General features: G+C 44.0%; 1 protein-coding gene across 2 annotated transcripts in view; it reads right to left on the bottom strand.

Annotated features, from left to right (window-relative positions):
* Positions 1-12,407: 12,407 nt before the first annotated feature.
* fgd5a (FYVE, RhoGEF and PH domain containing 5a) overlaps positions 12,408-16,523 on the bottom strand; it is a 60,845-nt gene continuing 56,729 nt past the window's right edge. For both annotated transcript variants that reach the window (XM_079510407.1, XM_079510408.1), the window contains exons 20-21: positions 15,969-16,123; positions 12,408-15,347 (exon numbers count right to left, since the gene is read on the bottom strand). In XM_079510407.1, coding sequence (XP_079366533.1) covers positions 15,311-15,347; positions 15,969-16,123 — 192 coding nt within the window. In that variant the 3' untranslated portion in view covers positions 12,408-15,310. The remainder of the gene's footprint in view (positions 15,348-15,968; positions 16,124-16,523) is intronic.

Genomic DNA, 16,523 nt, shown 5'->3' with positions numbered 1-16,523 from the left:
CTCTCTCTCTCTCTCTCTCTCTCTCTCTCTCTCTCTCTCTCTCTCTCTCTCTCTCTCTCTCCCCCCCCTCTCTCTAGCTCTTGTTCTCTGCCTCACACACGTCTTGTCGTATAGGTATCTGCAGGGCATTGACTGAGGGCACTGAGGGTACGCACACACACACGCACACACACACACGCGCGCACACACACACTACACCCACACACGCGCGCATGCACGCATGCGCGATGACGTCGACAGGTGAATTCCCAATTTCAGATGGAGAAGTGTGGAAAAAAGGAGGGGTGTGGTGGGTTTGAAGGGGTGGAAAGGTCGATATGATACCATTCATATCTCTGAAGTGTGTTAACCTGATATCATTGTATTAGAATCAGCCTCAGAACTATACTAGATGAAAACAAATATATATATTCAAAAATAATAGTATATTGATTTTTTTTTTCTTTTCTTTTCCTTTTTTTTAATGCTTCTTGGCGTTCTTCTCTCTCCCACATTACATAAGTAGGCTATGCAGCATTAGAAAGAAGAGGTTCAGTGAACCAGTTTGCAAACAGGTTTGGCCAGAGTATACAGTATAGGCCTACTGTAAGTTAGTGGTAGTGTCTGGGAATGGTCCATCATGCAAATTAATGTAATTGTCCACAGGCCCCAAATAAAATAATAATTTGTACCAGGGACTCCTGTACCAGATTTCTGTTGTTTAAAATGTATTAAAAAAATCACACCCGTGTGAACTGAGTGGTGTAAGGTTTTATATAGCATGATCAGCTGTGGTCTGACGTAATGTCTAACGTAATGAAATAAGGTAAGGTATTATGTAGCCTGATCAGCTCTGATCTGACGTAATGAAATCACACCCGGATGTGATTTCACAACTGGCTTTTTCTGTGCAGAGAAAATGGCCATGGTTGCTACGGTCATCCAGTTCAACCCGGGTGTGATTTAATTACGTCAGAAATTATTTTGAACATAGCAACCATGCTCATTTTTTTCTGCACACAAAAGCCAGTTGTAGGAGTGGTTTACACCACTCAAAAATATATGTTGCCCCCTTTGAAAACAAAATAGCATCTACAAGCTCTGAACAAGCCAAGATTTTTTGTTTTTCAAATAGCCATCATTGAACTAAAGTGTGGTCATGTGGCCTATAGTCACTTCTTTTTTGGGATTGTGTTTTCATAGACCTGGTTGCTTATTTCTCTCTGGCAACAACTCTACATGGTCCATTCCTAGATTTTCCTCCCCTCCTCCTCCTCCTCCTCCTCCTCCTTGTCCTCCTCCTCCTCATAGGGAAAACGACCACGTGGTGCTGACTCATCAAGCCCCCACCCTGCCACTCTGAGGCTATAAGACAGACCGGCCCGGTACATTTATTTTAAACAATCTACCTCACCCCTCTCGTCTCTATAGGGCTATTTTAAGCGTGCCGATGACACACTCGTTTTTTATTTGCCGTGAACGCTGCTGCTGCTGACACAGATTCAGTGAGGTGTGTGTTACGCACTCCGCCACAAGCAGTTGAACCATGAGCTTAGTGTTTCCAAGCTAGGTTCAGACAAAAGAGCTGGCCTCTAATAATGGGCTGCCCCCCCTGGGGTGTGTTTAGTAGTGATTAGAGTACATTCCACCCCTGTTGTTGATATGGCCGCAACCGCACGGCCAGTCACAAGAAGAAACCCACATACGTCATTTCTGAAAACTTCAAACTATACAGGCCTTAAGAATAGACGTTGTATAACTTGTATTGTTGTCCTGCATTGTGGTGAGTGAGTGAGTTCTGGTTGAAGGCTCAGTTCAGTTGTCATACATTTGTTTACCCGTAAAGACATGCAAGTCGGGTGAATTGAGAGTGTGTTGATGATGGTGTGTCATAGGACAGAAATGTTATCTCGTCTCTGTCTGGGGGAACCTCGCATGTCCAAAACTTTGTTTTCAGGATTAAAAACATTACACATCACACGCGAGGGACGCCCACTGTGGCTGCCACATGAAGTCATGGGGGAGGGGAGGGGGGAGTCTTGCAGATCTGCTACCCCTATGCTTTTGTGTGACGCTGTATTATGATCAAGTTAGTACTAGTAGGCCCTACTAGTACTTGAATGCCCTACTAAGTAGGGCATTCATTTACAAAACAAAAGTTAGAATGTGGAGATAAGAGGTTTCTGCCTGACAGCAACAATACATATACATACAGTATGTAGTCCAGTCTAAATTAGGTAATTTGTAAATTATATTTGGTATGCGGTCAGGTTTAGGCCTGGCTCAGGGAAGAGGACGCCCCTGCCATGCATACATAGTCCACAGTCCACCATGGGTTGGAGGTGCGACAGGCCCATGGCCTAGCACGAAGACCATCCTTCTGTATGAAATAATAATATTATTTCATTTTCTTTAGTTATTATTATATTATAATAATAACTAAAGTAGTACAATGTTGGATAGTCTGACTACTGGGTTTAGTAAGTGTGTGAAAGAGGTTCCTTTGCAGAGTCGAGTAAGGGAAGGGTATCCAGACACTTCCTGCTAGAAAAAGTGCCCCTCTGGGCACAGGTCTCCACCAGGCCAGGTCAGGTTGTGGCCTCCTGGTGGCGCTATAATAAACTGTGCGCATGTATATAGGCTTTGGAAGAAATGCCACTTGACAGTTTTCAAATCAGCCTCATGGTGGCGCTACAACAGGCCAAGCCGCGTCACACACACATTTATATTGCTAAACATTTTGCCAAACATCACACACACACACACACTCCTATCCTCCTGGTGGAGACCTGTGCCCAGAAGGGCACTTTTTCTAGTTATACCTTTTTTTTTATTATGTATTGTATTTGGAACATTTACACTACCTGTCACTATTATTTTTTTCATTTTATATCACTTAATTACTGAAATCGCGTTCTGGAAATTGTGGGGCAGAGGTTCATCCAGGGAGTGTTTGTGCAAAATTTGGCATCGACCGGGTTAACGGTGCCGGAGATTAGCTGTTCACAGACGGACGGACACACGGACGGACACACGGACGGAGTGCAAAACATACTCTCTCCCCATGCCTTCGGCCTGGTGGAGACAACAATACTGCGTTTTGGCACGTTGTGAGCTTAGAGATTAGCCTGGTAAACCCCTCCGCCTCCGGGGTTACCAGTCTACTTGGAGATAGACTGATATTGAACATTTTTGCAATGGCACAGAAAGTGGTTAGAGTTTGTGTCAAATAGTTATTTTTATTCTTTATCTGTTTTCAAATTGATTGAACTTTCTTTCACAATATATTATTCAAGTAATTGTCTCTCAGTCCAAAATCAGGTTCGGGTATGGACCCAAACATCTGTCATCGATCAGGTTCTAGTTATGTCATGTGCATGTGATTGACGTTTGTGAACTGTTTGAGCTATGAGGAGCTTGCAGTAGTAGTTTTGATGTAAGCATATTATGAAATGGCTTGCTAGAAGGAGGAGAATGAAACCCGTCAGCCGTCCGTCACCTTTGACATTAATCTAACCTCAACTTCTATTGTGACAATATAAATTGTGACAGACATTTTCTGCAATAGGAACAGGTCAGAACAGAAGCCCCCTGGCCTGCACCAGCAGCTGCTGTACTTGCTCAGACATTGCAGGGATTGGGGGGGGGGGGGGGGGGGGGGGGGAGGCAGGTGCAGAGGGTGGGGTCTGCGATGGGCAGATACTAACTCTGGCCACATAATCTTGAGTTAGGCCCGGGGCAATTTGGACAGAATCAAATGTCGTAATGTTTTTTTTTTTTAATACTGTTTTTATAACTTCAGAATATCATTGACATTGAATGAATAATTAAGTGATAAAAAATAATAGTGACAGGTAGTGTAAATGTTCCAAATACAATACATAACTAGAAAAAGTGCCCCTCGGGGCACAGGTCTCCACCAGGGCAGGTCAGGTTGTGGCCTCCTGGTGGCGCTATAATAGGCCAATGTGAAAAGGGTGCCATTTCTTCATACGTCTTTGATGGTAATTGGATGATTTGAGGCATTTTGTGTTTTGCAAAAATCAACCTGTTGAAGGGTGCCATTTCTTCATACGTCTTTGATGGTAATTGGATGATTTGAGGCATTTTGTGTTTTGCAAAAATCAACCTGTTGGTGGCGCTATAACAGGCCAATGTGAAAAGGGTGGGATATATTCCTCAGCCTAGTAAGAAAATGTGTGAAAGATTTCACGTAAATTGCACGCTGCATTCATGATTTGAGGCTTTTGTTCAAAACGGGGCAATCTTGCAAACTGTGAAAGCCAATTATAGCCAATTAGGATGGAATATGAAATATTGGACAGATCCGACTTGCGCACATGACCATAGAGATACTGTGTAACGATTTGTGAGATTTTTGGACAGAATCTGGAGGAGTAATATCAAAAAATGTGTTTTACCAAAGTCGGCCTCCTGGTGGCGCTATAAAAGTCAGATGCGGAAAATGCAGGTCAAAGGTTTGTCCTTGGCCTCTAGGGAGTGTGCATGCAACGTTTCACGCAGATCGGTGCAGTTTTAGGTAAAACATGTGAAAAGCTGCCTCATGGTGGCGCTATAACAGGCCGTTCTGGAAAATGTGGGGCAGAGGTTCATCGTTGGCATCCAGGGAGTGTGTGTGCAAAGTTTGGCATCGACCGGGTTAACGGTGCCGGAGATTAGCTGGTAACGGACGGACGGAAGGACACACACACGGACGGACACACACACACACACGGACGGAGTGCAAAACATACTCTCTCACCGGGTTAACGGTGCCGGAGATTAGCTGGTAACGGACGGACGGAAGGACACACACACGGACGGACACACACACACGGACGGAGTGCAAAACATACTCTCTCCCCATGCCTTCGGCCTGGTGGAGACAATAAAAAAAGGTATAACTAGAAAAAGTGCCCTTCTGGGCACAGGTCTCCACCAGGAGGATAGGAGTGTGTGTGTGTGTGATGTTTGGCAAAATGTTTAGCAATATAAATGTGTGTGTGACGCGGCTTGGCCTGTTGTAGTGCCACCATGAGGCTGATTTGAAAACTGTCAAGTGGCATTTCTTCCAAATCCTATATGCATGCGCACAGTTTCACCACAATCGCACAAACTCAACGCTGCGTTGAGTAGTTGTGGCGATTTGTACAAAACGGGTACAACGCGGGCTACTCCTGAAAAGTTTAGAAGCCAATCGTAGCCAATGAGGGTGGATTATGAGAAATCAAACAAACCCGTCTTGATCACATGACTATGAAGAGCATGTGTACCGATTTGCGTGAAATTAAGGATTAAGGAGTAATATTAGAAAATGTGTTTTACATATGTCGGCCTCCTGGTGGCGCTATAAAGAGCAGATGTGAAAATGTCCAGGCAAAGGTTTTTCCTTGGCCTGAGTCTAGGGAGTTGGCATACAAAGTTATCCACAGATCCGTGCAGTTAGAGGTAAAAAACACTTTTCGGCCAGTTATAGCGCCACCATGAGGCTGAGTTGAAAATGTTCATGTGGCATTTCTTCCTCGGCCTAGTGGGAATGTGCGTGCACAATTTCACGGAAATCACATGATGTGTTCATGATTTGCAGCATTTTGTTTGAAACTGAGCACTCCTGCAAACTTTGGAAGCCAATCTTAGCCAATCAGGATGGAGTCTGAGAAATCTGAAAAACCCATTTCGTTGAATGGCTCTAGAGAAATCTGTAGGTGTACTGTCCAAAAACTTGTTTTGCACAAAGCGGCCTCCTGGTGGCGCTATAACAGGCCGTTCTGGAAATTTTGGGGCAGAGGTTCATCGTTGGCATCCAGGGAGTGTGTGTGCAAAATTTGGCATCGACCTGGTTAACGGTGCCGGAGATTAGCTGTTCACAGACGGAAGGACGGACACACACACACACGGACACACGGACGGAAGGACGGACGGAGTGCAAAACATACTCTCTCCCCATGCCTTCGGCCTGGTGGAGACAATAATTAGAGGAGGCGACAGCTTGGGCGTTACTACGTTAGTAGGGGGTGGTGGGGTGGGGATGAAGAAAACAACAAATAAAAGTGACCAAAATTGTCCTTTCACCAAGGCAAACAGTCCATACACTCATGCTCCCTTTCTGTATGTGTCCCTATTTCTTCCTTTGACAGAGCACTTGTATTACCCTGTGGCTGTTGTTAACTGAGAAAGGTATTGATGATGTGTTTTTTGTCCAGAAATAGGGCATGGTTTTAGCCTTACATGGTGACATGGTGACATAAGCACAGGTTGTGGGTTATCGCTCAAACAACATACCGGTAACTTTAAGCTGCACTATGTAACTTTCCTCTTCTACTCCAGATTTGAACCCAGTTTCCTGGGCAAGTGCTGAAATCCTTACCATTGATTGAGCTATAGAGCCAGCCTGCTTGCTATGAGGATAAATTGAATCTTGACTATGAGGTCAAAATTTGTGTCAGATATAGGTGAGACTCGGTTAGAGCATGAAGACAAAATACAACAAACTTGTATACTGTAAGTTATATTGAATGAAGTGAACATACTCTACCATACAGATAGGTCAAAATGACATTTTATTCTTAAACTGTATGTTATTTATTTTTTTACATAGTGCTGTTTTAACTTTTAGACACAACCAAAGTGGCATGCAATTTGTGCTTTGGAGAAGAAAAAAAAAAGCATACTTCAAAGAGTTTCAAAGAGTATTCATTCTGAGATGTTTATTTCCCCCGCTGGTGATCGTGTTTGATCTTCCCAGAGAGTGTACTGCACTTTTCACTTCTTCTACTTGTACATGTTTCCACACTGGGAATATTTCACAAGGATAAAAATCAGACGACATGCTTCCTGTTCAAATGGTCCCCGTAGCCCCAAAGTTTGGTCAGGTGTTTCCTGACTGTCTACGACTACGGCGGTATCTGGATGTTAGATTACAGCATGGAAAGTTACCAACCAACCTATTTGCCAACACAGGCCCTGATGTGGGTTGCTACAGAAGAACAGAACATTCCCACTGATGTTCTGCCATCATGACTTGTATTTAAAATATTAATCGTTTTTTCCAATTAAATCTGACCTCTCTTTCTGTTCTCACCCCTGTCGTCCCCTGAGTTCCTGCATAATATCTTATCACTGTCTGTTCTTCTGAATTCTGAAAGAAATAAGAAGTGACTGTCCATGGACAATTACATGTTAATTTGGGCGTCCTTGACATAAAAAATGTTTGAGAACCTCTGGTTTAAACAAAATTAGGAAGCAAGCCCAAATAAGCAACTACACTTCAGAAACAAGCCCAAATAAGCAACTACACTTTAGAAACAAGCCCAAATAAGCAACTACACTTTAGAAACAAGCCCAAATAAGCAACTACACTTTATAAACAAGCCCAAAACGCAACCCGCAACTACCAATATTTACAAGCGGCTTTATAGAAAAACAAGCCCCAAAACGCTTCTAATAAGCAGACATGGCAACACTGATTTGACAGTGTGATGTAGGCAGTCATTATTTAATTTCATTCAATTAATTTGACTTCTTCACAGTAAAAGTGCTATTACATTAACCTTGGCGGCTGTATTTGGGGCAAATGTTCAAAATACGGACACATTTAGACATTTAGCTTGGAGATTGGCTAAAGATGAGCTGCTGCAGGCTGTGGCGTTTCCGATGAAAATAAGCCAAAAGAAAAAGAAGAACTGAAACCTTTAGAGCTTAAGCAAGCACAGCAAACAAAGGGATAGAATGAGTGCAAGAAAGAGCATTCAAAGAGTAAAAATAAAATAAAATATAGCGTTTTCCTTTCCTTTGCCCGGTGTCGCTCTTGTGCTTATCAGTTCGTTCATGTATCTGATTGTTCGGGGGAAGAAGCTTTTTTGCAGTCTATTTCCAGTGGCTTTGAGACTGCGAAAACGTTAGTCTGCGGTTGGGATGGCTTGGGTCTTTCATAATTCCATGAGCCTTGCTGACACAATGTTTGTCATACAGGGCTTCGATGGGGGGAGATCACATCCACTGATGCGTTCGGCTGTCCGCACAACCCTCTGCAATGCTCTCTGTGGTGCCTCTGTAGAAAGCTTTTAGGACTTTGGGGCCCATGCCAGCTTTCTTGAGTCTTCTCAGGAAGTTGAGGCGTTGTTGTGCTTTCTTCACCACCCGCTCCAACTGTACTGCCAAGGTGAGGTCTTGAGTGATGTGTACTCCCAATAATTTGAACTCTCTGACCCTTTCCACTGCAGCACCCCCCGGTCTGGATGGGAGAGTGGTCTCTGGGAGGTCTCCTGTAGTCAAAGATCAGCTCTTTTGTCTTGTCGACATTGAGAGCCAGGTTGTTTACCTCCTGGCACCAGTGTGCCAGGTTCTCCACTTCTCTCCTGTAGGCTGTTTCATCATCGTTTGTGATCAGGCCTATGACTGTGGTGTCGTCCGCGAACTTGATCACTTTGTTGGAGCTGAACAGAGCCACGCAGTCATGGGTGTACACTGTACAGGGAGTAGAGAAGGGCACTCAGAACGCAGCCCTGGGGAACACCTGTGCTGAGGGTCAGAGGGGCAGACGTCGTTGTGCCCATACGCACCACTGGCGATACGCAAATTGTAAGGGGTCAAGTGTGGGTGGCAATTTGTTGTTGATCATTCCTCGAGTTTCTGAAAGCATTTGCTCACTATGGGTGTAAGTGCTACGGGCCTCCAATCGTGTAATCCAGTTACTTTGCCCTTTTTTGGGACTGGAATAATGGTTGCTGTTTTTTTAATTTTTTTATATAATTTTCATCCCACGATTTTGTAACCCATTTTTCACCCCTGTGTCAATTATCTAATGTGATCCTGGGCTCTACACACCCTCCGCCAACCTAGTCCCCATATATGGGGGACTTGGGAGAGCAACAGACTTGAACTCATGCTTCCTTCATGCCTGAGTGTCCAAGTTGCTCCTTTACACCTGACAGGGGGGAGTTTCCCTGGTTGGACGTAGCGCGTGGAAGGAACACGTTATTCCAACCAGTTCCTTTCCCCTCCATCAGGCGCCCCAGCTGGCCAGGGGGAGGCAGTTTAGAGACCAGGATTACTGCATGTTTTTTGTGAGGGTACCTACCCTAGGGGACACGGGGAGAACATGCAAACTCCACACAGAAAGGCCCTTTCGCCAACCCCGCCTCGGGTATGGGCACTGATGACGCGGAGGAGGAAACACGCCGCCAGCACCCACAGCGCCCACAGCGCCCCGAGCGGGAATCGAACCCAGGACCTTCTAGCTGTGAGGCGACAGCACTACCTAACTGTGCCACCGTGCCCCAATGGTTGCTGTTTTGAAGCATGCTGGGACTTTGCACTCACGGAGAGATTGATTGAAGATGTCCGCAAACACACCAGGAGTTGTGAGGCAAATGCTTTGAAAACTCGTCCTGGGATTCCGTCGGGGCCTGCAGCTTTTCGTGTGTTGGGTATTGGGTCACTGACACTCCTGGGATTGCAAAACTAGAGCAAACCCAATTTTCTCAATCTCACATGTCATTCCTCCCTTCATCTTTATTCGTCTGAATGTGAGGAAGAGTCCTTTTATCTCTGTTCCTTCAAATTGTCATGCTCCCTGAGACCTAACCTCTATGATTCATGGCTCTCCATCTATTTTCTGTTACACTTCTTCTTTTCTTTTCTTTGTGTTGACCTTTGTGTTTCCGGTGTGCTGAATCTTTTTGTTTTGTTTTGTTTTTGTTTTTGTTTTTACCATAGAGGCTGCCTGCTTGGTCAGGGGATGAATTGACACTGACACGAATTGAAATTTTGAGTGTGTCTAGGTGAGACATAACCTGACACAAGCTAAAAAGAAATTTCAAAAACGTTCAAAAACAGCAGATGCACAAGCTTGTGTGGCACAAGGTGACATGCTGTGAGCTTGTATATGTGCTCACACAGCTTTCCTGGTTTGAACTGGGTTTTTAACTGAAGTGAAAACCCATCAATTACTCATCAATACTGCATGCAGCTGTTGAAGCCAGCCGCTTAGCCTATACTACTTTACTGGCTGCGGTCCACTGGATGGCTTCATTTGTTTATTGTGGCCTCGTGGAAGTGTCTGATGTAGCTCATTAACTTATCTCACCTTCTGTGGCGCATCAATCATTAGCCTGGTCGAGGAAGGGAAGTGAAGTGACAGGTGGGTGAGGCCCAAGGGGCCAGTGAGGCTATCCAACAAGCACTGGGCCCTAGTGGTAAGAGGAGGGACTGCAGGCGGACCTGTGGAAGTATGATTGGGAAACCCTGTGCAGCTGGGCTTTAACATTGAGCGCGTTTGCACTTCCGCATTTTGGGCACCAAATTTTGGTGCCCAAATCGAAAAAAAGGCGGAAGTAGAAGGCTCTTCCGGGTGCTTCAAAACGCCACTGAGCAACTTCCACTGACATGAATAGCGAGGGGGGCGGAGCTTCGCGCCAGATCAGTCTCTATCCTTTTATATACTCTATGGTGAGGCCTGGTGTAGTTGTGCATTGAAAAATCATACCCGTGTGAACTGAGCAGTGCAGGCAGCTCAACAACACGGCTGGCTGGCTGCAGTTATAGTTATACTGCTCAGTGTGAATGGCCCTTTAGGCTGCTCAACAGTGTGTGACCCGAATGCGACCCCGATCAGCTGCAGGGGTCAATGGGTCGTGCTCTAAACAGACAGACAGACACATACGTATACATACACACACACACACTCATTGGAGCGGTTTGGCACCACTCAAAAATAAATTCTACAAGCTCAGTGGAAAGAGCATAAAATAGGCTCCATGCACAGCAACCATATTGGAAAGACATTGGGCCTCTTCCTTACTTCCTTCACAGGAGATAGCTATTGAAGGAGCCATTCTGCCTGAGTGTCTTGAGCCAGTTGTGGGCGGGTTCACCTTGGGGGGAGGGGTGCCGCAGGTGAAGCGATAAGCATCACAGGTGAAGCACAGGGAGATTATACAGTTTTGACCTCTCTCTGTGGCCATACCAAACCATTCATCTCTCTGTGGCCATACCAAACCATTCATTGCTGGCCTGCTTCACCTGTGATGCTTATCACGTCACCTGCGGCACCCCTCCCCCCAAGGTGAACTCGCCCACAACTGGCTCAAGACACTCAGGCAGAATGGCTCCTTCAGATATCATTGAATTGCCTTGTTGTTGAAATGTGCTATACAACATTGCCTTGCCTTACCACTGATGGTGCTAATTAAAGTTGCGTGCCGTTCTGGTCAAACAGAGTCAGGGTGCTGATATTGTGCATGTTGTCTCACTGGCTTGATTGATTGATTGAAGTATTTATTAACAGATTGGAGAATTACAGTACATTTCAAGCACAACTCAATACAAAACTGTTAACTGTGGAAACTGTGGACGACACCATAAAGCATTACACTTGGTCCACCATGTTCAATTCATCATAACATTTAGAGACGTACAAATTTACACTTCTATATAGCCACAAACAGGAAATCATCATAGAGGAGGTAAAAAGGGGGAAAAACATATACAGTGAGGGAAAAAAGGGGTGGGTGGGGGATTCAGATTTTACGGGGGCCAGTTTCGAATTGCAGCCGTGAGTGCACTTTGAGAGTGGTTTTGAAGGAGTCAAGGGATTTGCATGTCTTAATGACTGTTGGTAGGGCGTTACACATTTTGGTGGCATAGGAGCGAAATGAATTTAGTCCCTTGTTGTGCCGAATCTGGGTTGTACATGGTTTGTTAAACCCCCTCTGGTGTTGTGGGTGTGGACTTCGCTGACATTAAGGAAGTATTTCGACAGGTATCTTGGTGGTGTATCGAATCTTGTGGACCAGACCCATTGCAAGATGCTGTACTCTGTCGTCAACCCTAAGCCATTCCAGCCTGTCAAAGTGGGCAGGGGTGAGGTGGGTTCGGGGAGTGAGGCCAAGTGAGGCCTGACCAGTTTGGTTTGGGAAGTCTGGAGCCTTGTTTTAAGGGCCTTTGAAGTGCTGTGGTACCGTGTATGCATAGTCGAAGAAACCTAATAGTACGAGGGCTCCTGTTAGGGTCTTCAAGGTGTTTTTGTTGACCAGTGAGGAGATCCTGTATAGGAATCTTGTTCTTTGGTTGACTTTTGACTACACTAAATGGAACAGAACCTTCATTAGAATCATTGGTAACACCTAGAATTGGTAACACCTGGAAGGGAGCAGCCCAGTGTCTCTCCAATATGGCTAAGAGCATGATGTGCTATTGATGGCCAAGATTGACCACGCAAGTGAATAAGATCATTGACCATTGGATCTTGTGTTCAGATAACACATAACATATAGCATGCAGACCATTTCTAATATCACATATAGGCTATAAGGCTACTGTAAATCCTTTTCTCTGATGTTGCTTGTGCTTATGTTCAATAAGTGGGACTATCGTTATATGAGGCTGCCCCCTGTTGGCCAACATAGACATAAACAAATAATGCATTTACTACAGTCAACATGACATTTATTACATATGTTTTATCGTTCACGTAAGGCAAAAACCTGTAAAACACAGGGAACTGTTTTTTTTTCTGTCAGCAGGAGAACCTTACTGTGGAGACACAGATTGAATAATCTTTTCCAGTGATTTTTATTTCTGTAGGTCTACTGTATGTAGCTATATACATAAACATTTACATTTACAAATGCACTATATTCAAGAGGTACAATTTATAATAACACTATAGGTAGAAGTCAGGGCCCATAAATTGGGTATTAATAACAAAAGCAGAACAGTAATTGCTGAGCAAAAGGAACAAGTGTGCTTTAGAAATGATGCAATTCCAAGGCATGTAACAGTATAGCTGCATTCTGAATGGAGCAAAACAATAGTGAATCAGAAGATATAACCAATTAAATGATAACTGATCAATTGATGGGAGTCATGCACGCACGCACGCACGCACGCACGCACGCACGCACAGACACACACACACACAAACACACACACACACACACACACACACACACACACACACACACACACACACACACACACACACACACACACACACACACACACACACACACACACACACACCCCTTTGGCATAAATTAAAAGAATCTCTGGCTAATAAGCCTCACATGCCTTAATACATTATACTTGCCCTCTATAACTAAAAATGTAAATGACAAACACATTCAATATTTCATTTACTTTAGAAATAGTTAATCTTTTACCCAAGAGGGACAACGCCCGTCACAAGTTGATGATGTAATTTGTCCATGAGTTATAGAGGGACATTATAATAAGACATATAAGGCTTATTAGCCAGCTGCATCATTGGCTCAGTCCACACTGAAGGTTTATACTGTAGGTAGTTTGCAGTGCACTACGGTGCTCTTCAGCAGTTTGCATTAAAGGACCATGCTGCCAGCTTTACTGACATGTGGGTCACTTTTCACTCCTTATCTCTCTCTTCTCATTCTTTGTGACGCACGCACACACACACACGCACACACACACGCACGCAGGTATTTGGGGACGTGGCAATTGGCTCCATTGTCTTGGAGGTGCTAATAACACGGGAATATCAGCATTGGCTTTATAGGAAGGGTCATAACTGTATACAGCAGTGGTTCTCAAACCTTTTCATGTAAAGCTTGTAGAGCACAGAGAATTATCACAAGTTCTGCATTGAATATTATTTGAAAATTTGGGCAATGGTTGACCAGTTTTTACAGTAGCTGATTATGCAGCAATCATGCAGCAATGGTAATTTTTCATTTCATTTCATTTTTTTTAGGTATTAAAAAGGTCTTAAAGGTCTCTTTTCATCTGGGGAGATCCCCAAGTTGAGAACCACTGTCTTCATCAACTGACAGTAGAGCACGCTCAGCTCGGGACTTCTGTCCTCTAGCATTTGGAAACATACTTTTACTCGATAAAACATAACCATTCTTCATCAAAATACTATTAGTATGGTGTGTCGGTTTTCTCATGGTTTTGAGGAATGACATAAGTAAGACTGAAAAAGGACCCACAATCCCACATGTAAAAACAAAAGGCTGGTATGATCCTTTAAGTACAAGCATACGAAGTTGAATTTCAAACGGCAGTATAGGTTATACAGTATGCAGCACATAAAAGGCATTAATTAACTATAGCATGAGACTTTAAAATGGACATAGTGAGCTCTCATTGTTGAACATACAGACATGTTTAAAAGATACAGATGTCATCAAGATCCCTTTTGAATACATGATAGCGTTACAGTACTGGATGTTGTAAAAAAAAAACATTAAGAGCAAACATTTTATATCAGGCACATTCTCTACCATTCAAATGGCACTGTATTCAAATCAAAGGAATATGTTGGCAATTTAAACCTTGCCCGACGCATTTTGAAAAGTTTCAAAAAGCTATACATTCAAATTTTAGCTCTATTATGAAATGTTTTGCCGTCGTAGAAATACTGTTTAGTCAACTGCTGAGATCTCTTCAATACAAGAGTAACGTCATGTAAAACCATTTAGAAAGAGAAAGTAGTACAAGGAATCTAATGTACCCACACTATGATGATTCAAATGGTATCTTACTCAAAACATCCTCTCACATAATTTATGTACAAATACGTCATATAATTCACTTCAATAACAGTATTGTGTAGCTCACACTATATATATTCAGAATACCAAATATCATACTTACATACTCGAATGGAGGGAATAACATTTTTTTTCTTTGTTTTTGTTTTATGTACAGTAATTATGTTTGCATTTGTGCGGCATCAAACTGGCAAAGTCCATCATAGGACGTGGATGGAGGTTTCTCTCATGTATAAAAAGATGGGTTTCCTGCAGAGAAACATGTTTTCCATCATCGTTTAATAGCAGCTGTATAAATACGACACAGCTTGATTTGTAGAAACAAAATGTGAAGGAGGCCCCACTATAGGAAGGCGCAGCTGTGGTGTTTTCAGCATCTGAACATGTTTGAACTCATCCAAACGGCTCCTTGTTGTGAGAAACCCTCGCATTGAGCGGAGAATTGCTTGTGTGACTAAAAAGGAGCTTTTATGTTGTTTTGGCCTGGCGTATATTCCAGTGAGATGTTTCTTCTGCACACGGCCCTGCTGAATGAATCCCCAGGCCTCGATCCACTGCGGCACGTTTTCAAAACACTCCTACCGCGGCGTTAAGAGGGCAGGCTTGTCAAACACTCATTAAATAATTCCTCGTCGTAGTGTAAAGCAATCCGCTGCGGGGCAGACTTTAAATGTACTTTAGCCATGCTGATTTGACGATGGTTTCGGGTGGAACATGGTAGTAAAGTATACTCCACAGGCTGAGCTTGAAGCAGTCATGATCAGCAGGGCCCACGCACGCATGCACGCTTTGGCTGGGTGCTATAAAACGGTAGCCTCCTCCATGGCGTTCACCCATCTGTAAGAGAAGAGGTGGACATTTGAATCTTGTGCACGATGCGATAACAAGAGGGCAGAGTCTATACAGCTAGCACAGCCAGTGGAGATTAGAAGCACATTATGTTCCAAGGTCTCATTGACAGAGAGGTTTTGAGATGGGAGAGTGGTGGAAAGAGTACTGCATTTTCTTTTACTTAAGTAAAAGCATGAAATGAAATGAAATGATTACTATTACTATTTACCCAGGGTATCTGGGCTAAGCTCAAGAACTTGTTTCCAGCCAGGCCCTGCTCATAGAACATTTCATCGTAGTGGTTCAATGTCTTGTTCAAGGGCACTTCAGCGGTGGTAATTTTAACGTGTCGGATCGCTGATTCGAACTGGCGACCTTCCGGTATCAAGCCCGCTCCGCAATCCGTTCGGCCACCGCTGCATCAATACCATCATGTAGAAATACTCTGATACAAGTAAAAGTTTTTTTTTATGTATGAAAATCTTCTTGAGCTAGTAGATCGGCTATTTTGAAATAGCCAGAGTATAGAGGTAGTACTTGGCTACTTTCCCTGTGTGTATGCTTGGTTAACTGTTATCCCTATCCTGATGACTATGTGTAATGTACAGTACAGTAGACGGTGCTGACCTGCGCGCCGTGTGCTGGTCGTCTGCTCTGAAGGTGTAGTACAAGGTCTTCTTGTGGTAGAGCTGGAACACGTTGCTGCTGTCCTCTCCCTCCGGCCTCTCGGTGAGCTTGACCGTGAAGCCCTGCAGAGGAAGCGCCTCTGAAGGCACCTTGTCCTGAGCAGAGAGACCAGGGGAGAGAAACCTCTTATCTCTATATTTCAACTTTTGAAATATGTGACAATCGTATGTAGATACATAACGTCAGCGTCAGAGTTCAACCTTTAATTTAAAGACCTCCATGTAAGTTACATAAATTAAAAAAAAAGGTTGCATGTCGGCCGGTCACCAATTTCACCGTAACACCACCATGCTTGAGTGAGCGAGTGTGAGTGAGCGAGTGGCTGAGATTTTGGGTATTGGAATTTGGCTTAAGCTATGCCACACGCACCGCGAAAGGGCTGATTTCCACGCCGCAGCGAGCAAGCTGTACAACTGCAGCCTCGAAGCGACAACAGCTGCTAATGTTATGAGCTGGACAGCAGGAAAGCCACAACAAAACATCAACGTCATTGAA

Source organism: Electrona antarctica, assembly GCF_951216825.1.
Source record: "Electrona antarctica genome assembly, chromosome: 9".
NCBI lineage: Eukaryota > Metazoa > Chordata > Actinopteri > Myctophiformes > Myctophidae > Electrona > Electrona antarctica.
Note: the sequence above shows the minus strand (reverse complement) of the source record. Positions and strands in the feature narration are given on the sequence as shown.